Source organism: Microcebus murinus, chromosome 15 (assembly GCF_040939455.1).
Source record: "Microcebus murinus isolate Inina chromosome 15, M.murinus_Inina_mat1.0, whole genome shotgun sequence".
NCBI classification, from domain to species: Eukaryota; Metazoa; Chordata; class Mammalia; order Primates; family Cheirogaleidae; genus Microcebus; species Microcebus murinus.
This window is the reverse complement of record NC_134118.1, coordinates 64,626,028-64,651,877: the sequence shown is the minus strand read 5'-3', so window position 1 is coordinate 64,651,877 and position 25,850 is coordinate 64,626,028. Positions and strand designations below refer to the sequence as shown.

Here is a 25,850-nt window from a genome sequence, read left to right as displayed (position 1 = left end):
CACCATGTGCTTTCTCATGTGATGAAGTGAGAAGTGTACGACCTCACCATGAAGTTTTCTTGACAAGAATTTTAATCTGAATCTAATCATGAAGGCATGACCTAAAAAACCAGATTATAGTATATTTTTTAGGACTGCTGGCCTAGACTGTGTGTCACTGTCATGAAAGATTTTTATAAAAGGAGGGAGGCTGGGAGCAGTGGCTCACACCTGTAACCCCAGCACTTTGGGAGGCGGAGGAGGGAGGATCATTTGAGGCCAGGAGTTCAATACCAGCTGGAGCAACATAGCAAGACCCCATCTCTACAAAAAATTTAAAAGTTAGCCAGGTGCTTGGGCAGCTGAGGTGGGAGGATCACTTGAGCCCATGGGCTTAAGGCTGCAGTCAGCTATGATGATGCCACTGCTCTCCAGCCTGGGCAACAGAGCGAGACCCTGTTTCAAAAAAATAAGATAAACAAAAGGAAGAGGATGTTCAAGATTAAAGGAGACTAAAGAGACATGACAACCAAGTACAATGTGATATTCTTCACTTGATCCTGTTTTAAATAGAAAAACAAACAACATATAGCTTTAGAGGTGGTCTTGAGGCAACTGAGGACATTTGAATATGGGCTGTATATTAGATAGTATCTACTGTATCAATTTTAATTTCTTAGGTTGATAATCATACTATAGTTATGTAGGAGCGTGTTCTTATTTTCAGTATTGAAGTATTTAGAAGTCAAGCATCAGAATGTCTATAATCTATTTTCAAATGGTTGAGTAAAAAAACTTATATCTCTTTAGATAGAGAAATAAAAGCAATGTGGTAAAATGATAATCTCTCCCAGTGAATCTGGAACACAGATACATAGGTACTCATTTTATTATTCTTTCAACTTTTCCCTAGTTTTCACATTTTTCAAAAGAGAAAAAGAGTCTAACTCTCTCAGATATATCTCAAGAAATAAAGGAGTCAGATTTCTTATTTTTAAAATGTCAAAGTAACAGTATTTCACCAACAAAATTACTGATCTTTAAAGACATAAAAACAGCACAATATATGGGAATAGCCAAGTACTGAATCAATACTATAATACAGTCTAGCAGGGACTTTGCTCTTATTCACATTTTAGTCTCCAGAACCCTGTTCACAATAAAGGCTTGGTAAATGTGAAGTGAGGAATTTGTTTTATTTTGGGATTTGATGGTTTGGGTAACTCCTAGAGGAGGTGATTTGGATGCTTTATGCAGGACGAGGTGGGGTGAGCCGAAGGTGTGAGCTACAGAAGCTGGCATGCACAGTGCAGGTCGGGGGGCCTGGCCCCACTTGGCCCTGCCGGGCCCCACGTAGGGTGTCGGTGGAACAGTGTTTGAGTTATTTTAAAACTGAGATTGTTTAATAACCAGATAGAGCATTTACTGTGTAGGATTATTGCTGTGCAGAATTTTTGGTTTTAAAAAGTTCTGGTATATATAAACAGCTTGAAGGATATAGCTTTGTTTTTACAGAATTATTGTAACTGGATCTTATTTGTGTGTATATATACATCCCAAAACCTGTAAGTAAATAAACAAGGGAACTCTTTGTCTACGTTTGAAAGAACAACCTTTAGTGCAGCATTTGCATTTATGCTAAATGTGTTAATCATAAGTGAAATTTTCATCTATTCATTAAAGCATGTTTGCCAGGTGTTGGGATAGGTGTTGGGTATTCTTCACATTTCAAGATAAAACTGTAGTATTTCTCTCTCTCTCTCTCTCTCTCTCTCTCTCTCGTGTGTGTGTGTGTGTGTGTGTCTGTGTGTGTGTGTGTGAGAGAGAGAGAGAGAGAGAGAGAGAAATGTAGCATACATACAGAGAAGTGTAGAAAACATGCACATACAGTTTAACAAACAAAGAACAAATAGCTCAAGAAATAGAGCATTATAAGAATCACCCCTGGCATATTCTTCCCTTCAATTTCAAAATCATCCCTTCTTTTAGAGGTAGGCACTCTCTTGACCTTTATTATAATTATTTCCTTGTTTTTCTTTATGCTTTTAACCTTTATATATGCATCCTTAACCAACATGGTTTGGTGTTACCTGTTTTTATAAACTTCATATAAACTTCATGAAATCATAGTATATAAACCTTTTGTTTCTTGCTCTGTTTATCCAGCATTACAGTTTTGTTTTGTTGTTTTCCAGCTTCCAACACTATGTATTTTTTTTGTGTGTGTGAGAGACAGAGTCTCGCTTTGTTGCCCAGGCTAGAGTGAGTGCCGTGGCATCAGCCTCGCTCACAGCAACCTCAAACTCCTGGGCTCAAGCAATCCTGCTGTCTCAGCCTCCCAAGTAGCTGGGACTACAGGCATGCACCACCATGCCCGGCTAATTTTTTCTATATATATTAGTTGGCCAATTAATTTCTTTCTATTTATAGTAGAGATGGGGTCTCGCTCTTGCTCAGGCTGGTTTCAAACTCCTGACCTTGAGCAATCCGCCCGCCTTGGCCTCCCAGAGTGCTAGGATTACAGGCGTGAGCCACGGTGCTGGCCCCAACACTATGTTTTTAAAGATTTATGCAAGGGGTCTGTGTTGCTCTAGTTCAGTCTCTTTTCTTTGCTATGTTGTATTCCATAGTAAATAGATCACAACCTAATTATCTACAACACTCTTTATTGGACATTTGTTTACTTCTGTTTTTGACTGCTGTAAATCAAACTGCCATAAATATTTTCATACATGTGTCTGATGAATATCTGTGTGGGTTTCCCTAGGGATAAACCCAGGAGTTGAATCGCTAGATCATAGGATGTAAATATCTTCGATTTTCCTAGATAAGGCCAAGCGGTGTTTGTATCAGTTCGTACTCCCCACCAGTGCTGGAGAGAATCCTGTTGTTCCACATTCTTGCCAACACTTGATACAGGTGCATTATAAACCTTTTTAATTTTTGCCCATCTATGGATGGGTATCCCATTGAAGTTTTAATTTGCATTTTACTGGGTACTAATGATGTTGAGCACCTTTCCATATATTTATTGGCAAAATATATTTCTTTGAACATATTTTATTATATAGACATTTTTGTTTCCATGTTAAATTTGAATATCCCCAAATCGGACAAGATAACATCATAGCTAAATTTCTTAAAGCCAAATTCACAGCATTAAGTCAACATCAGGGAACCACATAACTGATGGGGAGAGAGAGATGAAGCAGGGACAGAGAGAGAAAAACTGATAAATAATAAGTTAAAAATAAAAGTTTTAATGGAGAACTCAGAGGCACAGGATAAAATATAAATTGTTTAAAAGTTTATATCTTTTAAAGAAGGCATTTTTTCACAGACTATAAAGATTAAACAGAAAAAAATGCAAAGTAAACATGGTAAAGGGAAAATAGAGCCTCATATTATTTCATTGTATAAGAAAAAATGTGACTTTACCCTGAAAATCTACCTCAGAGAACATGAGAGGTGCCTTCTGAGAACCTCATACATGTAAACATGGTATTTGAGTTTCTGTTTCTTTTCATTAATAAGGCAGAGATTTTAAATGTTCGCTACCTTTTTAACAAGCACAGAATTTGCCCAATGTGGAGTCTCCTATCTGCAGTGAATAAGGTGAAACGTAATTTGTTTGATGTTGCTTATTATTGAATTGGAAAGATTGTTTTTGCCCAAGGTGTTGGTATAATAATTAACTGGAGGGGAAGTGATTATGGTTATCGAGGATTCTGGTTTGGCCCAGTACTGTGAATTTTTAAAGATCACATGCCTTTCTTCTTAAGGACTGTCTAGACAATAAAATTTAGGAATTGTGGATTAGGGTTACCTATTCACCATAATTAGAGATGTTATTTATTTTAACCAGTTCAGTTGCAAAGACAACCCCCAGCCTCCCAGAAAGGCCACTGGTTTGATTCAGCAAAAAGAATGTTCTCTTTATGTAGAATTTGCAGTTTATATAATCCCTGATCTCCCTGAGGAAACAAGGGGTATTAAAATGTTGAAAACCAGTTCATCTTGTCCTACACAGAGTTGATTCACTAGCATAACAATAAAGGTTATAACAATAATTCATTCAGAGATGGTTTATACACTAGCAACTAATTCTTACGCACATCACTAAAAATGGAGACCACATTTTACAAAGAAATAAACAGAATCATATCAAATTATTGAACAGCTATAGGAAAAAAAAATAGGAGTATACATGGGTTGGTTAAATTCTATTCAACTTGCATTGACATTTCCTTTCCAGGATTCAGTCCTGAATCCTCAGCTCTCTCTAACCATGTATGTGCAGTCCTGACCTTTTGTTTAAGGCTTTAGCCCTGACCTTTAACTTTCTACTGGGTATCTCTAATTTCTAAAATCAAACCCCATATCAGATCCCCCTTTGGACTTCCTCATTTTTTCCAGCTCTTTGAGTCTCTTTCGACAGCCTAAAATCTTGGAATCATCCCAGATTCCTCCTTCTAGTCTATTCACCTCTCTCTCCTTAATCTAATCAGTAGCAAATTCTTGGCAAATCATTTCTTTCATCCTCCACTGCCTTATTTCTAATCCAGACCTTATCTGTCTCATACATACACTATCATGACAGGCTCCCAACTAGATGGCTCCAGCCAGTCTTGGGCTCTTTCACGCCAGCTTCGTCTTTGAACTTTGCACACCCATTTCTTTCCTCAAACATGCCCTGCCAGGCCTATTTCAGCATCACGTCTGCGCTCATCTCTCCCCAACCCTTTTCCTAATCATCAGTTACTTCATGTATACTTCTTTGATGGGACCTCCCTGACAGTACACATCCTTTATAAAAACTTCCTTCCTTTACTCTCTGTGTTCTTCCTTTGACATGAAGGAAGTGTATAGAGGACTGTGTTCTTCACACTTTATGATAGGCCCCACCTTCAGAACTGGATTCTAACTCCACTGAAGTTAGCCAGCAAGTGTCTTTTGGTACCTTGCTTTTTTTTAAAAACTTTACATATCATGGAGATCTTTCCCTATCAGCACATATATTTTATATTTATCTAATGCTTTTATTAATAAAATGCCTGCTGACTATGGGTAATTCATAATTCATTTAATCAATCCTTTACTGATGGCCACTGGTGGTTTTTCCAGTTTTGTTATTATCAAACAGCTGCAGTGAACATCCTTGCATATTTTTTTTTTGAAAAGTTTTATTGGAAAACCTTTAATTGCATCCTTGCATATCTTGAGGAAATTAAATAGTCATATATATTAAATAGTCATAAATATTAAATAGTCATATATATATATATATACATAGAGAGAGAGAGAGAGAGAGAGAGAGAGAGAGAGAGAGAGAGAGAGAGAGAGAGAGAGAGAGAGAGACTGGGTCTAGCTCTGTTGCCTGGGTAAGAGTGCAATAGTGTTATCATAGCTGACAGCAACTTCAAACTTGCTGGGCTTAAGTGATCCTTCCGCCTCTCAAGTAGCTGGGACTACAGGTGCTCACCACCACGCCTGGCTAATTTTTAGATTTTTTTGTAGAGATAAGGTCTTGATATGTTGCTCAGGCTGGTCTCAAACTCCTGGCCTTAAGTTATCTTCTTGCCTCAGCCTCCCAAGTAGCTGGAACTACAGGCATGCCCGGCTGTATATTTTCAATTTGGATATAACAAAATTATCTTTTGAAATAATTTTCACTGTCTACTCCCATTTTTTATGTCACTAATTTTCCTGCCACCTAGGATTTGGACATTGATGTGGGAGCTTTGTTTATGGGGGCTCATTTCCACAGACTGTTAGCACTGTAGAAAATGTAAAGTCAGGAGAAAAGAAAATTTTGAGGGCCAGAGAATAGACTCTTTGGTGGCTTGTACATGGTTCCATAGGCTAGGGTAATCTGGCATCCTGCACAGCACCATCTTTCTTTGTCAAGATCAATTGGAGCCCAGATCAAATCTTAATGCAACCATCTCTAAAATGGAGATAATCTTTATATTTATTTTCTTTTTACATATATGAATATAAAAGAAATTTCATTGTCTTGACCATTAGGAATTCTCCAAAGGGATGTTACTATGTAAACTGTGTGAACTCAGAACAGCAGAGTTCAAACTTGATCAAAACAAAAAAAGCTGTAGAGTAGCAACCCCCTTTCTGTCATTGTAACTGCTTTTGTATAACCAAGTGTTTCCAGTGCCAATCAGTGGGAAAGAAGAAGAGAGTTCCTCTCCTAATTGTTTTAGAGTTTTGTTTGTCTATTTGAGTTTCTTTTTGAAGTCTGAAGATTTATGGAACAACAAATGCTATTTAATGCTGTATGCTATTTTGGATTTCTCATTGGTTTTAGAATTTAGGTAACAATACTTAGCTTAAATCTTATCAAGTATGAAATTACACTGAGAAGTATTGTGCAGTAGTTCATCCCAGTGAAACAAATTATGGCCACAGCAAAGCGTGCTACTTTTTTTTTTTTAAATAATAGGATGTAGACATTTTAGTATAATAAATGTTTTCAAATTGTTTTTGGGGGGGAGAGTGGGGAGGAGCCAGGAAGCAAGGTTTGGTTTGGGTCCTGAATGATGTTATTAATATATCACAACGCAAATTTTGGCCAGGCAAGTGGGCCAACTTACAGCAGTCCAAAACAAAGCACGTTCACTCAGAAGTGTGAGAGATCAGTTGTAGACAGGCCCCATCTTTTGCACAGCATTCAAAAGTCCAACCTTGTTTCATTCCACTGGGAGCTGGCGAAGCTTGACTTGTGTGAACACCTCCTGATAATGGAGTGGGGCAGAACGCAGATCCGGAGGTGGGGGCTTCACTAAGCGCACAGCCTAGCTTCCAGAAGCCTGGGCGTAGAAGAGGAAGACCTAGACAGACAATCAAAGTGAGCGACTTTGTGGAGTGCCTTCCTTTCCCACCTCCAGCCAATGCTGCTAGCTCCAGGTGCTCCTACTTCTCCAGAGTTTGCGGTGGTTTAAAGTTTCCGCTCCCCGCTTAGATTGCTCCAGGTGCAATGCGGCCCCTTTTCCCTCTTTTAGGACCCTTGGCCCAGAAGGCAGGCCCAGTCCCCTCCGTGAAGTTGTTCCAGGCCTGAGCCTCCGCCCTTACTCCTCAGTCCCACCCTCCTCCACCTTGGAGGTTGCCCGCCAGGCCCGACGGTCTGGGCAACCGAACGTCGTCCCCAGCCCCGGGGCAGCTGCTCCCTAAACCGCGCAGCGCCAGCTCCGCACCGCAGGGACCCGCCGTTCACTCGACTCCCGCGCGGGGCTGAGGATCCGGGACGGGACGCGGAGCTCGTCGCAAAGCCTCCCGGAGCCCCTGCCCGCGCTCAGTCCTGCACCAGGTGGGGAGTGACTACACAGGAGCAGGGTTGAGCGAGTTCGCTCCCAGAGGTGAATGACTGAGCTCCAGGGCCTTCCGCGGATGTTGGTATTCTAAAAGAAGCTGCTGGGTGACCCGGAAGAATATGAATGGGGGACGGTGGTGTAGACCTGGTTGGAGTGGAGTTTGGGGGCTGAGGGCTGGGGACTCCGAGTGCTGTGTCCAGGCCCTGGCAGTCCTGCTTCCCCGAGCATTGTTCTGCCCGGAGCCCGACGTCCGGCCGTCCTCAGTGGCGAGCAGCACGTAGTAGCTGCTGAATAAATAAACGCTTGCGGAATGAGACGACCCGCGTCCCGTCCAGGGCGGACCCGGGGCCTGGGACAGTGTGGCCTCCGGCCGGCCGCGCGGGCTCGCCGCAGCGTGGCCGCCCGCACCTCCCGGCCCCGGCGGGGCTCGGGTGGGGCACCTCCCGGCGGGCGGCTGGACGGAAGGGCCCGGGAGTCGGCCGCGTCCGCGTGCGGCCGTCCCGACCCCAGCAGGGCAGGCCGGAGCAGGGCGCCCTCTGTGGCCGCCGGGACCGCAGCCCGAGCGCCTCGACGCGGCGGTGTCTCCGCGCCCAGGCCCGCGCGTGGCGGGGGTGGCCCGGGCGCCTCTCGGGGCCTGGCCAGGCCCTGGGCCGGCGACTTGCGGCGCCCTCGGACCGCGGACCCGCCTTCGCCTTCCGCCGCGCGGTCCCCGCGGAGGTCGCCCAGGACCAGGCGCCCCGCAGAGGCCCCTTGGCGACGCCGCCCTGGACGTGCCACGGACGCGCTTCCTGCGCTTTCGGTGCTTTCACACTCTCGCGCGGCCCGAGCCGCCGCGGGGCTCCGAGGGGCTCCGGGCGCCGCGCGGGGGAGCCTCGGCGCCCTCCCTGCTCGCTGGGACTTTTCCTCCGAGGAGAGCTCCCCCACCCCTTTCCTCTCGAAAGTCCTGTGGTTTCCCTAGAAGACGGAAAGAGCTGGAGAAGGTGGAGGAGACTTTTTTCTTGCAGTGTTCCCGGTCCCCAAACTGAAAGCCCCGGGCGTTCGGCCGTAGGGAGACGAGTGGGGTCGAGCGGAGGGAGGGAGCCGCGCATTCCTTCGCCCGCCTTCCTCCCTCCTCCCTCCCACCTGGCCCCCGGCTCCCGGCTCCCCTCCCCCGCCGCGGGCTCGCGCGGCGGCCCGGCAGCGGCGGGGTTAAGCCCAGGAATGCGGCGGCGAGGAATGTGCATGCTGATGAGCCGCGCGGGCGGGGCGGCGGGGCGGGGCGCATGCTAATCGCATGCAAATGAGGAGGCCCGTCGCCGCCGCGGCCGCCGCTCCGCCGAGCTTCCCGGATCCGAGCCCAGACGGCGGCGGCACGGGCAGCCTGCGCGCCGCGACCCTCGGCGGCCACAGGGGGCCGGGGAGGAGGAGGAAGAGGCGGAGGCAGCGGCGGCGGCGGCGAGGAGGAGGAGGAGGGTTCGACCGCCTGCTCCGACGCAGACATGGTGGACTGAGCCCCGGCGGGGCCGAGAGCAGGGCTTCCTGAGGCGCCTCCCGCGCGCGGTCCCGCCGCGCCCCGCGGCCCCTCGCCGGCGCCGCGTCAGGGGCAGCGGCCGGGCCGGGCAGCCGCGTTCCCGCCGCGTCCCGCGTCCAGCGCCCGGTCCCTATGGAGGCGCCGCTCGCCGGCGAGGCCGCCGACCATGCCTAGGAGGGCCGGGAGCGGTCAGCTGCCGCTACCCCGGGGCTGGGAGGAGGCCAGGGACTACGACGGCAAGGTCTTCTACATCGACCACAACACCAGGAGGACCAGCTGGATCGACCCCCGGGACAGGTGGGCGCCGGGCCGCGGGACCAGCCTGGGACGCGCGGCGGCGGCTGTTGTCCGGGAGACCCGGCCGGGCGGCGACGCCCGCGGCGTTGGGGGCGTGGGGCGTAGCCGCCCCCGGGGCGCCCGAGGGGTCCGGGACGGAGGCGCGGGGCCGTCGCCCTGGGCGGGGCAGCGCCCGCCGGCGAGGCGCCACGGAGGGGCCCGTTGGAGCCGCCCCTCCCAGGGCCCCTCTGCCCACCCCTTCCCCACGCCCCTGCGGGACTTGCGGACGCTCCCGGCGCCGAGGGAAGGTGGAACTGGTGCCCGGACTGGCGCGCCACGTCCGGTTAACGGACCTAGAGGGGCCACCTGGGCCCTGCCCCAGGCTCGCCGCCTCCCAAAGTTGGCCAAATGGAGGCTGGAGGGCACGTTCGGCCTCTGGGAGGCGTGGATGGGCTGGGCCTCGCAGGCCTGCGCAAGGTGGGGAACCAGCCGCCCCGGCCACCTGTGGCATCTCCCAGGCCGTCCTGGGCTTCCAAGTCTCGACCGCACGTTCTGGACCGGAGCGCCCCAGCCGGGCCGGGGGTCCCGAGCAGGGAAGGGAGCGCTGGGCCCCGGGAGCGGGTGTAACTGGCTTTGCCCCTCAGATTTTAGAAACGCTTGTTTTGAGGTTTTACTACCTATTGTTAGTCCTCACCTGAAAACTTGAACTGACTCGCAGATCCTGAACGCAGGCAGATTCTGTTTGGAAGTAAGAAGTGGTGAAATGAATTGGGTATTGAGGAACTCTGACTTGAGCTTAGCCTCGTTTGTTTCTTTTAGTTCTCAACACACACACACTTTATTCCCGCCTGGAGATGAAGAGGAGAAACATAACAAAATTGTCTCTGAAATTCAGGAGCTGAAGTTTAGCTGAAGGTTCACAAATGTACCTCTATCCCATCTTTCTTTTTACCCTTAAAGGAACATTTGTTAGAATTATTATAAGAATAATAAGAGGTATTGCTAATCGTAAATTTAAATAATATATCATCAGGGATAACTCCCACAAGTGGATTTTTTGTCATTTCTGAAAATTCTTTGCAGCTGTTTATGGAATGTGGCCTTAGGGATTTATAACCTTTTTTAGGTGCTTCTATTAAACATTCCCCTTTTTCTCAATTTGAAGCTGAAACAGTTTCCTGTTTTATATTCTGTTACTTTTGTCCTAAAATTGAAAGCTATTAAAAAGCAGTTACAAGAAAGTCATAAATGACATTATAAATTTATGGAACAGTCCTTGTTCAATTATCCATGACGGTATGGGTTTAGGTTTCCCTCCTAAAAAGGCACCTGTGCGGAGGGTTCTGTCTTGCCACAGCCTGGCAGCCTGTTGCTGACCTGATGAAAGTTATGACAAGCATCACACCTTCACAGCCTCTCCAGACATACTAGTTGTTGTCATAAACTTCACACTCCAAGCCAGTTATTTGACTTATGCCATTGCACTTTGAAACTACTTAACAGATAGTAAATGTCAGTGCTGATGGTGTACACCCAACAGTGGCTTTTAAGACACCTGTATAAATATTTGACTTTTACAGTTGCATGGTAATTCTTTCCGCTTTCTGATACTTGGTGTTTCAGGTTATTGAAATTGCAATAAATTCTTGAAATATTTAGGCATATTGGGTTCTCTTCTGCCAAGTTTACATGTTTTATTATGTATAGTATATCCTCTTTCGTGCTTACCAAAAAGGATTACAAAAATATGTATGCCTGGGTCAAGCTGATGGAAAGTGAAGTAAAATTATGAGATTTGGCTTATCCATATCACTACCTCTTTCACAGGTCAAGCATGTCCTTTATTTTAGACTCGTAATGGATTAGCAATTATTGTGAATTCTGTTTTCAGGAAACTGGGTAACCAGTTCATTTGATGGGGACAAATAGTTTTGAGTAAAGTGCCTTATTATTACTTCAGTTTTCCTTTAAGCTGTTAGGTCTTTAAGTATTTGGAACTATAAATTTGACTAATTATAAATATTTCTAGATCTCAGTTTTAGAGTTTTAAAAGATACTCTGAGATCAGAGTTGCCATGATATATTCAGTTTAAATTTGATTTTGTTTTCAGGGAAATTAAGTGACTTTAGGAAATTTAAGTCTTCCTAAATATAATAGCTTAAGCCACAATGAGGGAGGGTATTTGTAGTAACTGTTAACTTTTGTCAACTTTGATACACACTTATGAAACCTATGGAAAGAAAGATATTACATAGGCCAATAGGAGTGTGTGGTGTGTGGATTCTTCTGCAGGATCAAATTACAAATCCTGAAAGAAAAATGGCTTGATATACTATGGGTCTACAGTACTTTTGAACTATTAAAGCCATTTAATTAGAATGGTCAGGATGATTTGCCCAGTCATTTGTTATGTTATTCTGTTAAGAAAAAGAATTTTGTGTTTCTGATAGTCTATCAGAATTTGTCAAGTATTTCTGATTTTATAGATAATTATACTGATTTAGTTGTGGGAAGGTGGGGGATTTTACATAATTGAACATAATTTCATTCAACAAGTAGTGATGCTAGAATACTGCACCATTATTTTAAAATATATTCAAGCTTTTGGAGGAAGATGACATAATGCAAACTTTGCTGGGACACGATCGAAGCTTTTATTGCTCCACCTCTTATTAACTAAGTTTAGATGAGTTTCTGAATCCCTCCATAAACCTCCATTTTTAAACTCTAAAATGAAGATAATACCATCCATCTACTTCATAGGGATGTTTGTGGGCTCCAAGTTAGGGTCCAGCCAAATAGTGGTGTAGTGTTGGCATTTAACACTACACTGATCCCTGAACATAGTAGGGATACTAGCACATACAGTATTTACTCTGTTTAGTAGGGATACTAGCACACAGTATTTACTCTGTGTGCTAGCCACTGCTAAGCTCTTTCACTGTGATCTTGTTTTATTCTCCTATTAGTCCTTGAGGCAAGTGCTATTGTTATCTTCCAGTTATAGATGAGAAAATTGAGTCAGACAAGTTGCCATGAAGTGTGAGCCAGGATTTGAAGCGAGACAGTTCGAGTCTAGAACCTGTGTCCTTAATCATTCCTCTAAACTGCCTTGACTCCTGGGCATGTTCAGGGGTCCTTAGGTGGAGTTCATGGAGGAGCAGAACCTCTTTGACCAGTGTTTATTTTTCAGGCTGATAACCAGTCTAATCTTGGGGAAATCACCCCGTCCTGATTCCTTGTTCCCCTCCCCAAGAGTGTTCTTTTGCAGGTTTACCGCCTCATTCACCCCTTATTTTGCTCACCAGGGACACCCCTTGACCACACCAATTGGTGTTTATGGTGGGCCATAGATCTTGGCCAGATGGTCTGGTGCTTTAAAAAAAAAAAAAACTGCATTCAACAAAGGACAAGAAGATGGGATGGATTCATTGCCTATTGGAGGGTTAGAGGGCTGAGGTGGGCAGACATCAGAGACAGGGTGAGTGATTTTACGAACTCCCAGTAGGATTTTGCTCATTTGCTATACTTGGATTGAATGTTACCAAGAGATAACCTAAAAGATTTACCGCCACACAAAGTGACTTTATGTTAAAGCTTACTGATAGACCCTAATCTGTGGCTTATGGCCAGGGTCAGGTGTTGAGCAACCTGTACCTTCTAATTGAAGAGAAAGAATCTTGGGGGGTGGGGGTGAGAGTGAGGAGGAAAGGGTGCCAGCTGGGGATACCATTGAGGTCAGGGCTGGCTTTCAGCTCTCCACATCCCCTTGGTGGCACGTGATTACCTTAGGAGAAACTCCGTATTGTCTTTCATACAAAGTCAGAATAAGTAATTTCATACTTAACCCGGCAGGGGAGATACCATGATCACGAAGGTGGTTTTCCCAGGGGGAGGCTTATCCATTGCACTCCGGGTGTGCTGACCCCTGCGATTTCCTCAAATATGGGAAACTCGACTGCATAGTTTGTGGTAGTGGGGGACTGTGTTCTCGCTCTCCCCTGAAAAAAAAAATCAGTAATTTCTGTCAACCCACTACTAGAATGTAAACTCCTCAAGAGTCCTCATTGCTTGTTATTGCTTTTCTTAGCCTTTTGAACATGGTTAAGGATGTTAAATAAATGTTGGTTAGGTCAGTCAACCAAGTCAGTTTGTTAAATTACTGAAAGAATATTAGTTGAGCTACTCTTACTTCCAATTTCTTATCAATGAGCTTTCAAAAAATAAACCCATAGCCACCAACAGAGACAATTGATTTTCCAATTAGTTTAAAAATAATGAGAGAATTGAGCTGATACATTTTGAGTACTAATATAAATTTGTGAATTACTCGTAAGAGCGAGAAAAAACCAAAATGAGCCCTGATGGTTTTGATCACAACTGCCATTGTCATAGATTGCTGGGAATTGTTCCTCTCCAGCAGGCTCAGTTTGGGTGCCAAGTGGTTACAGTGAGTTATTTGAGTGATTTATAGTATCTAAAGTGTGGAGAGGTTGTTAAAAGAGGATTTAAAAAAAATCACTCCAGGAAGCACTAATTTAAACTAAACTATGCTGTCTTCCAAAAATTCCCAGAGAAATATTTCTTCTTTTCAACACAGTTTGCTATAATGCTTGCTGGAGTGAGCATATGATTGAGCATAGATAGAATGGCTAAGATTTCTTTAGTGACTTTCATAGTCTATAGTTTGCAGTTTTAATTTTGTTGGAGGACTCAGGACAATAATTACTTTTTCAAGAAAAACTATTATTTATAAATATGTTATTTGTTTTGAGCTGCACATCCTTAAGTTTCAGCTACATAGTTAGCCATGGTGACATGTGGCCTTCAGGCAAGCTGGTATGTAACTCTAATGGGAGGAAGTCCTGGTGTATGAGGAAAAGTGTAGAAGCCACTGCAGGCCCAGCACTGCCTGGTCAGTGGGTCTTGCTTGCTTGTTTCAAGTAAATGTTTATAGTCAAATGAGGCTGTCCCTATAGAGAAGCATGACTAGGGGCTTCTTGTTGATACAGGAGTTGTTCAAATTACAGAAGACAGTGTTATCCCTAATACACTGTCATGTCAATTCCTTGAGATAGGGCCTGAGTCAGTATGCTATGGTCCTGTGAACTTGATTGAAATTGGGTGAACTGACCTCTTGTTAGAATTTTGGACTAATTTCTTCATTTCTGAAACTCCTGTTATTTGGAAAATGACCACAGAAGAATGTAGAATAGGAAAGAGATTTTTTAAAGGCACAGTATATATACAAGTTGTGGGTTAAAAGGGATTTATCAAAATATAGGTACAGAATGTTTTCCAATGTCTTCAGTGTTTTTTTCCAATTATTTATTTTTTATTGAGATAAAAAAATTACATAGCACAAAATTCATTTTAGTTATTTTGAAGTGTACAATTCAGTGGTTTTTAGTAAATTTATAATGTTATGCAACCATAACCACTGTGTAATTCCTGAACATTTTTATTCCCCCTAAAATAAGCCCCATCCATGCCCATTAAGAACTCGCTTTCCATTCTCCTCCCACCCCTGAAGCCTTTTGCAGCCACTAATCAACTTTTTATCTCTGGGTTTGTCTATTCTGTACATTTTATATAAATAGAATAATATGTGTCTTTTCTGTCTGGCTTTTTTCATTTACCATAATGTTTTCAGGGTTCTTCCATGTCATGGAATTTATCAGTACTACTTCATCCTTTTTTAAATTTATTTTGTTTTATTTTTTCGGAGGTGGAGTCTCACTCTGTTGCCCAGGATGGATTTGAACTCCTGTGTTCAAGTGATCCTCCCACCTCAGCCTCCCAAGCCTGGCTTCATCCTTTTTTATGACTTAATGATATTCAGTTGTGTGGACATATCATGTTTTGTTTATACATTCTTCAGCTGATGTGGATTTGGCTTGTTTCCACTTTTTGACTATTATGAATAATGCTGCTGAACATCCCTGTACACTTTCTGGTTTATATCTATATCTAGAAGTGAAGTTGCCGCTGATACATCATTTACATTGTTAACTTTCTGAGGAATCCCCAGACTTCTCCATGGTGGCTGCACCATTTTATATTCTCACCAGCAACGTATGAGTGTTCAGGTTTCTTCACCTTCTCACCAACACTTCTTTTTTAAAAAAGCTTTTCTAGTGGTTGTGAGGTAGTATCTTATTGTGTTGATTTGCATTTCCCCCTTCAGAATGTTTTGATAGCCTTAATTTGACCCAGGCCTTTCCCATTTATTCCAGCCTTTTATAGCCATTGCTATTCTCCCGATCTTTTTGTGTACTCTGTTACTTGATTAAGAAAAAATTCAGCGGGAGAAAGTAGAAGTTCTTTTTAGTTACATTGCTCTTCCTTTCCCCCCATATCTGATTGCTTTGAATGATTTTAACACTAACATTGTGGAAATAAATTAATCAATAGTTTTTAGTATATCAACCAGCTGGGTACCCTAGACTCTGGGAGATCCGAAGATGGATAGGATTTGATCCTGGCCCAGCTCGCTTACAATCTATTGTGAATAATCATTCTTCGAAAGGTGAAGACGGTTTTGAGTATTGTCTTGTTACATTTTCTCTATGTCCCTTTAATTCAGCGTAATGAGTACATTCTTCCTAAATACTTGGGGAAAACAGTTGAATGAACAATAGAATATACTGGCAAAGTGCATATTAACTTTTGTCTTCGTGTCAAATGTGATATGTTTTATGAGGCATTGATATGAGTCATGTAGATAAGGAATCATAATGTGTGGTGTATTTATATATTAGCTTATTCAAAATGATTTGGTGTTTAAACCTATTTCTTTTAGGTTTTTATGCTAAGAACTAAATCCATTTTTGTTAACTGATTTAAAAAAAAATAGTTGGAGGAAACTTGACACACTGCCTCAGTCAATCAAGGTAAACATCAGTATTGATAAGTCATGTTAATAAACCTTTGATATGGTGCATGACAATGGCATTTTATCTTTGTGGTCTTTCTCCAGAAACATAAGAAATCCAGCCTAATTTTGAGAAAAACACCTACGAGATCCCAGTAAAGTGGCATTCTGCAGAATGTCTGATCAGTATGCCTCAAAACTGTCAAGGTCCTCAAAAATAAGGAAAGTCTGAGAAACTGTCATGGCCAAGAGGAGCCTAAGGAGATGCCATGATTAAATGTAATGTGGTTAACCTGGGTGGGATCCTGTAACAGGAAAAGCACATTAGGTAAAAACTAAGGAAATCTGAATAAAGTATGGATTTTAGTTAATCATCAATAATATTGGTTCATTAAATTTAATAAATATAACATCCTAATAGGGGAAACTAAGTGAGATATATGGCAACTCTCCATACTGACTTTGCATTTTTTCTATAAATCTAAAACCGTTCTCAAAAAAAGTTTATTTTAAAAAAGTTACAAAGAAAAATCACACAAAACAGTTGGAAGTGTTTTCTTTAGTCAAATTGCAACCATACTATATAATTATGGGCTTTTTTGTTTATATGAAAAACAGGGGTGGGCAAACTGTGGCCCAAGGGCCAAGTCCTGGCCTGCAGCCTCATTTTGTATAGCCCTCCAGCTAAGAATGGGTCTTACACCATGACAGGGTTGTACACAAACAGACAAAAATAAGAATATGTTCAGACAGAGACTGAAGGTGGCCCACAAAGCCCAAAATGTTTACTTTTTGGGCCCTTTACTGAAAAAGTTTGGGAACCTCTAATGTAAAGTAAGATGATGAAGTCTTTAAAATATTTTGCATAACATTTAAAGGAAATATTAATCTTTTATGATAAAATGGCATGTTTGTCAGTGATCATTGATCATTGATGTCACCAATAATTTGAACTCTTTGAGTACTGTGTAGTATAAAGGTGTATCAGACATGAATGCTGAATTTGAGGAGTTGTCCTGCATCTCATGTTACTTTTCTTATAATGAAATGCAGCATGTTATTTAAAGTTTTTCAAACCCATTCTTTGAAGTGGCTGCACCTCATGGTAGTCTAGACAGGTTCGTTACTCTTAAGATGGGAGTGAGTTTGTGGGCCCCCAGTCAAATGTAGCTGCCTGCTGATACTGTAAACTTCATATTTATTTTAACAAGAAACCAAGGGACTTCTTTGGGAACCTGGCTTTGCCATGGCAGGGCCTGAAGTAGAAATTGTTTTTGTGGTATGGAGACAGTTCAACCATGATCTAGTCAGCCAGTGACTAGATACCAGGCATCATTAGATGATTCTTAAAAAAATTGTACATAGGCACATGAGAAAAACAGGCAAAAATGAATTTTTGGAGGTACCATAGTTTGTTTACAGTTTACTGTTGGAAACATAAATATTATAGTATTATGTTTTAATATAAATTTTGACTTTCCTGTGGCATATTGATATTTATAAAATCACAAAGTAGATGATGCTTAAGGAGAAAATAATTCTGTATATTATCCTTACTGTGCAAATGTACACCTGTCACAGTCAAGGGTGTCCCAAAGGCTACTGTGTAGAGCCAAAATTTTTTTGCTCCGTGAATAATTTTTCCTGTACTGTTAGCCACGATGTCAGTAAAGAAATCCTGGTTCCAAAATGAAGCAGGAGATGGGGCAGTTGTGGGCTCACAGAGTTGTGCTTTGGGAACCATTCTTATGATGGGTTACAACAGTTCCAGTGGAGAATTTGAATAGAGGCGTACATCTAATGTACTTTGGTTTCACTGGGAATAGAAGTAGGAAATTTAATTTTAAAGAAATGTAGACATTATTTAGATTATGAGAATTGTCATTTTAAACTAAGTACACGTCCCTGGTATTTTTGTAAAAACGAGTATGCCAGGATTTGGAGGCAAAGAGGCTTTCCTTTGGTGTGAAAGTTGCTGCTTCAGCATGTGCAGTGTTTCTTTCTAGTGTGGCCTGGGTTGTGTTGGCCACCAGTTCTGAATGTGAACAACAGAGGTGACTGTTGACATATAGAGATCAGTACTGTAAATTCCTTATTTACAGTACTGTTTGATCATTCATCAAACATTTATTGGAAACACCATATGCCAAGCACATACATATTTTGGGGACACAGCATTGAATGAAATAGGTAAGGACTCTACTTTCATGGATTTTATATTCTAGTTTGTGGAAGGCAAACGAATTATAAAGGCAGTAGTAAATGTGCTGTGATAAAATAAATAAGGTGAAGTGATAACGGTATCAGCAGGAACTACTTTGGGTTGGGTGGTCAGGAAAGGCCTTTCTGAGGAGGTGACATGAGGATAAGAGCCACCCATGTGAAGCTCTGAGGGAAGAATAGTCCACGCAGAAGAAAAGGCTGGGTAGAAGCCCTAGCTGTGCCTTGCAGGATGATAGCTTCTGCGAGTATGTGGCTATTTAAATTTAATCAAAATTAAGTGAATAATTTAGTTCCGCAGTCTCACTAGCCATATTTTAAGTGCTCAGTAGCCACATGTGCAGATACAGATCATTTCCATCAGTGCAGAAAGTTCTGTTTGGCTGTGCCTTCCTAACGCGCCAGGGAGCTTGGTGTGTTCAAGGAACTGCAAGGTGGCTGGTGTGATTGTGATGTACAGACAGAGGGAGGAAGGTCTTATGAGATGAGGCAGAGAGGTAGAAAGAGGTCCAATCATGTGTGTCTTGTAGACCATCAACATTTTAATGGTGTTTGGGAGCTACTGTGGAGTTTTAAGTTGAAGGGAGATATGGTGGTGCCTATGGGTGTGTGCACTTATGTGTGCGCAATAGGGTCTTAATTCATTCTTAAAAGAGATCACTGCTCTACGGAAAAGGAAATGTAGTAGATGCTTTTGCAGTGAGATAGTCTAGGTGAGGAACAATCAGAGATTGGTCTAGAATAATGGCTTTGGCAATGGGGAGCAGTGAATGGATTTGGCGTATGTGTTTTAGATAAAGATGAAAGAACTTGCTCATGATTTGGATGTGTGAGGCATGAGGAAAAGAATCAAGGATTTGCTGATTTACTGATTGGGAAAGACCAAGGGAGGAATATAGTTGGTTAACATACAGTTGGATTGGTAATCTGGAATTCTATTTCAGATTTATAGGTGTGAGATGTCTATTAAGACTTACAAATGGAGATATCTAGTAGACAGCTGGATAGAGAGTCTGGAGTTTAGGAGACAGCTCAGAACTGGATATACTAAATTTTGGTATACATAGATAGCATACAAAGTTGTTGGAATGGGATGAGATTTCTGGAAAGAGAGGGAAAGAAAATGTCCCAGGATCCCAGGACTGAGCTTTGAGGCATGCCAGTATATTTTGTGAAATCTTGTTCCAGCTAAGATGATTTGTTTTCACTGGAACATAATTTTATGCTTTCCACCACTGTGCTAAAGATGATAGCAGTGAAGCAAATGATGATAAGTACCAATTATTGAGCCCTTCACTTGTTATCTCAAGCTAAACAAGGGCAGGTACTGTGTCTGTCTTGTTCACTGTTGTATTCCATTGCTCAGCTCTGTGCAAGCTCTTAATAATTATTTATTGAATAAATGAAACTTTTGAGAGGTACCATTATTCTCCCCATTTTAGGAAACTGAGGCTTAAGAGGTTAAGTGACTTCGCTAAGGGCACAAAGCTGTTAAGTGGTAGCAGAACTCAGCCGTGTCTGTCTGACTTCAAAGCCATGTGTTTAACTACATACTGTCACTACTGTTGAGAAGGTCCTTTGGCCTGCTATCTTGGATTTGGTAATCGTGGCTCCCTTCAGGATTTAGCTGAATGAAGTATTATCACTTGAAGCTTCCCTAAACAGTTTAGCCACACATAATCTTCTAGAGCCCTAACCTTACTTTTTTTTTTTCAATATTTTTAGAGATGAAGTTTCACTGTGTTGCCCAGGCTGATCTCAAACTCCTGGCCTCAAGCCATCCTGCCTTAGCTTCCTGAGTCACTAGCAGGCAAAGGTGCGCCTGGCTCCAGTACCTTTATTCTTATGGTACTTGTTTTTAGCATCTGTGTTTTTTTTTTTTTTTTTTTAAGAGACAGTCTTGCTCGTTTCCCAGGCTGGAGTGCATTGACATTATCATAGCTCTCTGTAACCTCAAACTCCTGAGCTCAAGTGATCCTCTTGCCTCAGCCTCCTGAGTAGCAGGGACTACAGGGGCACATCACTACATCCAGCTAAATTTTTAATTTTTTGTAGAGATGGGTCTTGCTATGTTGACCAGGCTGGTCTTGAACTCCTGGCCTCAAGCAGTCTTCCCACCTCAGCCTCCCAAAGTGTGGGATTACAGGTGTGAGCCACCACGTCTGGCCGCATCTGTATTAAAACTAAATGTGTATTGTGTTTCGACTCCTCAAATTGAAGTACTATTTTTTTTTTTTTCAGAATGTATTTATTTTCCCAAACTAGGTTTTAGGCTTCATTTAGTTAAATCATACATGATATTATTTGTTTATGCCCCCTCACAGGACACAAAACACAATGCCTTGTGCATATGGGTTGCTCAAATAAAGCCTAATTTGATTCTGGCACTTCTGCTTTAATTCCAGTGTTTTATGTTCTTCTAGAGGCTGAGATCTAATATGCTGTAAATCCTTTTCATCCCTGTCTTCTGGCTCTAAAAACCGGTTGACCTTGTACCACAGCCTCCTCCCAATCCAGGCTTCTGTGGCACATCTCCTTTCCAAGTATGCCACTTACCTGCACCCCTCCATGCCCTGCCCTTGTTTGAGGACAGGTGAGCTGACTATGAAGGGTGGAGAATTGCCAGAGGGATAAAGGCTGAGCCCCCTGTAGTGCTTTCTGGTTGATTTAAACCCTGGTCGTTGATCTACTGTGTGAGAAAGCCTGGGTATCACTACAAAGGTGTAAACTACAGACCCTGATTGGGAATCTTTTTTACCTTGAGTCTTGTAGTTGAGCCTAAATCTTGGGGAAAAAAAAATAATCTCCCTCAGTAAATTGCCACGTTGTAGTTTGCTCTAAACTGCTTAGATTTGGATTCAGGGTGAAGAACATTCATAATTAGGAAAAGATAGACACTCAGAGGGAATGTGATGTATTTTTGTTTGGTTTACCTACGTCATGAAACTTACCTGAAAGTATATAAGCAGTCACTAAAATGGTGGTCAAAGAGGAATCTTTTCATTTGTACATGCTTTATCCTGTCACAGGTTGTTGATCTTTTTTGTCTTTGTAGTAGTTGAACAGTGAATTGTATATCCCATTCTGTTTGGGCATCCAGTTTTCTTACATATTTCTACTTTTGACTTGGTTTGAGATCCAAGTTTGTGAATTTTAACTAAATGCCTAGATTATGCATGTGACAAATCTTTTGTTCTGTGTTGCTATGAGCAACAGTTGTTAAAATTAACTTTCCTTGTTGTTGTTTTTTTAGGAAATGTGGACAAATATATGAATTTTAAAAGATTATAAAAAGTAAACATTTAGTCTTGTGAGCGTTCTGCCTATAAAATAAATGATTACTTTGGCCATAATTATCTGGGTGAAGAGAAGAATGAAGTGAATAATTATCAGACACATTGACAGAACATTCCTAAAATACTATTCAAATGAGGAAAGATGTTACTGACAGGGCCGCAGCCCTGTAGCCAAGCAGCCAAGCGTTGAGTCCTTTTAGTTAGTCGTCTGACTGGGTTTACTATTGTGGCCAAAGAGAAGCTGTGTATAGTGGTTTGCATAGAAAGGCCATGATTTATCTGAAATATCCTAACTTTTTTTTTTAAGCCTTGTCTCTCTTCTGCCCTGTACAACACTCTGTCTCATTCTTAAAGACTTCTTTTGTCCTGATGTTATTTGTTCCATTGCTTTCCACCCTACTCCAGTAAAAATTTTACTGACTCCTGGTGATGCCTTAGACTCATTACTTGATTCCGTTATGTGATTTTGATTATACTCCTTTGTGCTATTTAAGCCAGCAGTTTTGACCTAACTTGGTGGCAGTGAAGGACACAGGTTGGCCCGTTTGAGTGAGAATCAGGAGCCCTGGCCCTGCCCTGGAGCCCTGCTTGACAGATTTCCGTGAATCCCTCCCCAGAAGGGCACTAGGAATCTGGCTGGACTAGGGAGCCAATTCCCCAGCTAAAGACATGGGGTCCTGGGACAGCCCGGTTTAGGGATTAATAGTGATAGTATAATTAATTCTTCTTCTGAGAATACAGAACTCACTGAAGAGACACCCTTTGTCCTCTTCTTGCAGTCTCTCTTCCCCAGCTTACTCTTGAGAACAAACCCTACCTTCAGGAGTGGGTGTCGGGCTTCTCTTCATGTGGGCTTCTCTATATAACCAAGCACTTTGCCCATGTATGTCAGAAAAAAGTGATTTTTTTAAAAAACAAAGTTCTTATTTTTAATTTTAAAAATTTAAATTGGATTTTATTATTTTTTGTTAAGATATCAGTTTTAAAAACAGTTATAATTTTAGTATGATACTCTGGATTATGTGTGGGAACTTAAAATGAACATGTAGTATTTGAGGTGGATATTCATTTAATTTATTAAGGAAAGTTTTTATGTATAAATCCTGGAAGACCATGCATATACTAAGTTCATTTTCTTTCCACTGTTTTCAGTTCTTGTTTAGTCTTTAATACCCAGCTTCTTTATTCTGATATATATCGATAGTGATAGTTATAATGTATGGTTCATAATTCACCCACGGAATGTAAATTTGTGGTGAGCTTTAAGGAAAGGCACAATGGAGATGACAGTCATTTAAGCATCTGGTTTCATCAAGTTGTCAGAAGTGATGTCCTAGCTATAAAGATGAAAAGTTACCTTTACAAAGTGTACAGAAAGGATGTTTTTGCTACTTTATGGTTAAATCCTTCTAAGTTAATTAATAATTTAGGGACTGAAGAAACAGGAAAGCTAGTTTTCCTTTTTTGCCCTTGAAGAGGAAAATGAGGAATCAGTCGGACAGCCAGTTATTTTAACATTTTCAAGAAAGGGTATACATATACATTTTGGGGAAAAACACCCTATTCATGTTAAATAAATCACGACACATAGAAAGCAATACTGTGAATTGATAGCAAAGAAAGATGTGTGGGTGCTGAGATACAAAGATCTCTACTGTGATTATGCTTGGGTTAAAACACGCACACACACATGCATGTTTACCCATTCTGACATTTGTGAACTAAAAGCATTTTGAACAAGGAACCTTTATTAGTTGGTTACTTCTGGGGAGGAAGACTGTAAGTTAAGGAAAAGACTTGAATTTTATGGAATTACTTTTTGGGCTGCTTGAAATGATTATGTGCGTACTTTACTGTTTTTTTAAAAAACTTAAATAACCCTCTTTACAGAGAAAAGAGAGTTCAGATATTTCAAATTTATAACTAAATAGTGGAATATACAAGCATTTGTTTGAAATCATTTTTCCTAAATTTTCATTTATATTAAATGTTATTTAATTTTACCTTGTCTTCATTTTTGGGGAAATTCTTTTAAGCTCCTCTGGTGTAAGTTGGATGTCAACAAATAAAACATTTAAAAAGTAACCTTGTGGAGGAAAATAATGAAATTGATCATTGTTGCCCTGAGACACATTGAATATCCCTTATCCAAAATATTTGGGACCCAGAAGTCTTTCAGATTTCAATTTTTTTTGGATTTTGGAATATTTACATTGTATACTTACCAGTTAAACAACCCTAATCCAATAATCCAAAATCCGAAATGCTCCAGTGAGCATTTCCTTTGAGTGTCATGTTGGTGTTCAAGAAGTTTCAGATTTTGGAACATTTCAGATTTTGGATTTACAACTGTGACATGACAAGAGACAAAAAGTGAGATAAAATTTGCATATAACCAATAAAAAATTAGTACCCTGAACAAACAAATATCTGTATTTTAATAAGTAAATAAGAAAGAAGAACATGGAGTAAAAAATAATAGCCATTTCTCAGAAGAAAACAGAATGATCAATGAATATATGGAAAGATCTCAATTTCATTCATAGTAAGGGAAATGTAGAATAAAACTCCAATGAAATATCATTTTATTTCCATCAGATTTACCAAAATTAACAGGCCTCATAAAATCGTGTGTGGAGAGGTTGTGGGGAAATGGGAACTTTTATTACTGTAGATGGAAGTGTAAATTGATAATGCCACTTAGGAGAGCCATTGGCACAATGCATGCCAGGTTAAAACATGTGCGTCCCTATAAGCTCAGGGTCCCACTTGTAAATCTTGAGCGTATAAGCAAGTTCATGTAGCATAATCTGTAAAAACAGAAAATTAGTAACAGTATAAATGTCTGTCAGTAAGGGATTTTACTAAACAATTTTTATGGTTTACTTATGTAAGAGTGCTAGATAGCAGATAACTGCAATACAGCAGTTAAAATAAATGAACTAGAATCTTCCTACACATATCAACACAGATAAATCTCAGTGACAATGTTTAGAGAAACACAGCAAGTTTCAGAAGTATATATATAGTGTATCATTTATGTCAATTAAAAAAATTCCACAAGACTAAAGTATATAGCATTTATGGATATGTGCATATGTGGTCAAGATTTAAAAACAGGAATGCTCTACTCCAACATCAGGGTAGTAATTGTTTCTGGGGAAGGAAGGGTGTAAGAGGGTTGTTCCTAAAATCTATCTACAATTCTTTATATTTTTAAATTTGAAGGTAAAAATAGCATAATATCATTTCCTAAATTTTGGTATTACAGACATAGATGTTCATTTACCTCTGTATTTTTTGATATATATTAAATATACATTTTGAATCTTCTACATGCCTTTTCACTATGTAGAGGTACTTTGTGCTTTAAGATACTAATATGATGAATTTTATTAATGGATTTCCTAATTTTGAATTTTGGTATGAAGCCTACTTGGTTATTTAAAAAATACATTGCTGGATTCTATTTGTTAATATTTTATTTAGAATTTTTACATAAATATTAGTGAGAGTAGTTTAGTTCTTTATTTCCCTCCCTCTTCTTCTGATGCTCTGTTTATCAGATTTGGGTTGTAATGTTATGCTGACTTCCTAAAAAGAATTTGAAGCTTTCATTTTTTTCATGTTCTGGAACAGTTCAAGTATCATTGGAATTAATTGTATGTTCCTTACAGTTTGGTAGAGTTCACATAGCTTATTTGATCTCATACTTTTTGTGGGAGAGGATTGCTTGTTCTTGGATAACTGTTTTGGTATATTTATGGCTGATTTTCCTGTCTTCAGGGATCAGTTTGGTGGTTTATATTTATTTTCCTGGAAAAAAAATCAGTGTTTTCAAATTTATTGGAGAAGATAATCCCTTAATGTTCTGTTTCTTTCTACTATATCTGTGGTGGTTTTCCTGTTTTCACTTATTACTTCATGTATTTGTGCTTTTTCCTTTTTTTTTTCCTCTCTAGGTTACCTAATTGCTCAGTTATTTGGGTATTTTTTCTTAAAGTAACCAGCTCTTGGATTTATTACTATTAACTACTGTTTTTCTAATTCAGTACTTCTTGCTTTTGTCTTTATTCTTCTTTCTGCTTTGCTTTTCATTTTTTGACAAATTATCAAATTTAAGTTATGCTTAATTTATTTTCATTATTGTTACTAGCATTTAAAGCTATGAATATTCTTTTGATCACTGATCACTGCTTTAATTGTATCAGATCTTCTGATATATTGTGATTTCATTGTTATTTTGTACTCATCAGTTTTCAGTTTTGAATTCTTCTTTATTCAGAACTTAGACTCTGTGGTAGCCCAAACTCCTGCACAAAAGCATAGAAATGACTAGTAGACACACTAAATTTTTCTGCTGGAACGT

The 25,850-nt window shown here is 41.0% G+C and overlaps 1 protein-coding gene, 1 non-coding gene and 1 pseudogene across 2 annotated transcripts in view; 2 read left to right on the top strand and 1 right to left on the bottom strand.

Annotated features, from left to right (window-relative positions):
* Nucleotides 1–6,368: 6,368 nt before the first annotated feature.
* On the bottom strand, nucleotides 6,369–8,527 carry LOC142876387 (uncharacterized; annotated as a pseudogene).
* A 68-nt stretch (nucleotides 8,528–8,595) lies between these two features.
* WWC2 (WW and C2 domain containing 2) overlaps nucleotides 8,596–25,850 on the top strand; it is a 173,343-nt gene continuing 156,088 nt past the window's right edge. The window contains exon 1 of the mRNA XM_012784991.3: nucleotides 8,596–9,111. Within this exon, the coding sequence (XP_012640445.3) occupies nucleotides 8,981–9,111 (131 nt within the window). The 5' untranslated portion in view covers nucleotides 8,596–8,980. The remainder of the gene's footprint in view (nucleotides 9,112–25,850) is intronic.
* LOC142876725 (U1 spliceosomal RNA) lies at nucleotides 12,931–13,095 on the top strand. The gene has a single exon (XR_012923556.1). It is a non-coding gene; the product is annotated as a U1 spliceosomal RNA (small nuclear RNA).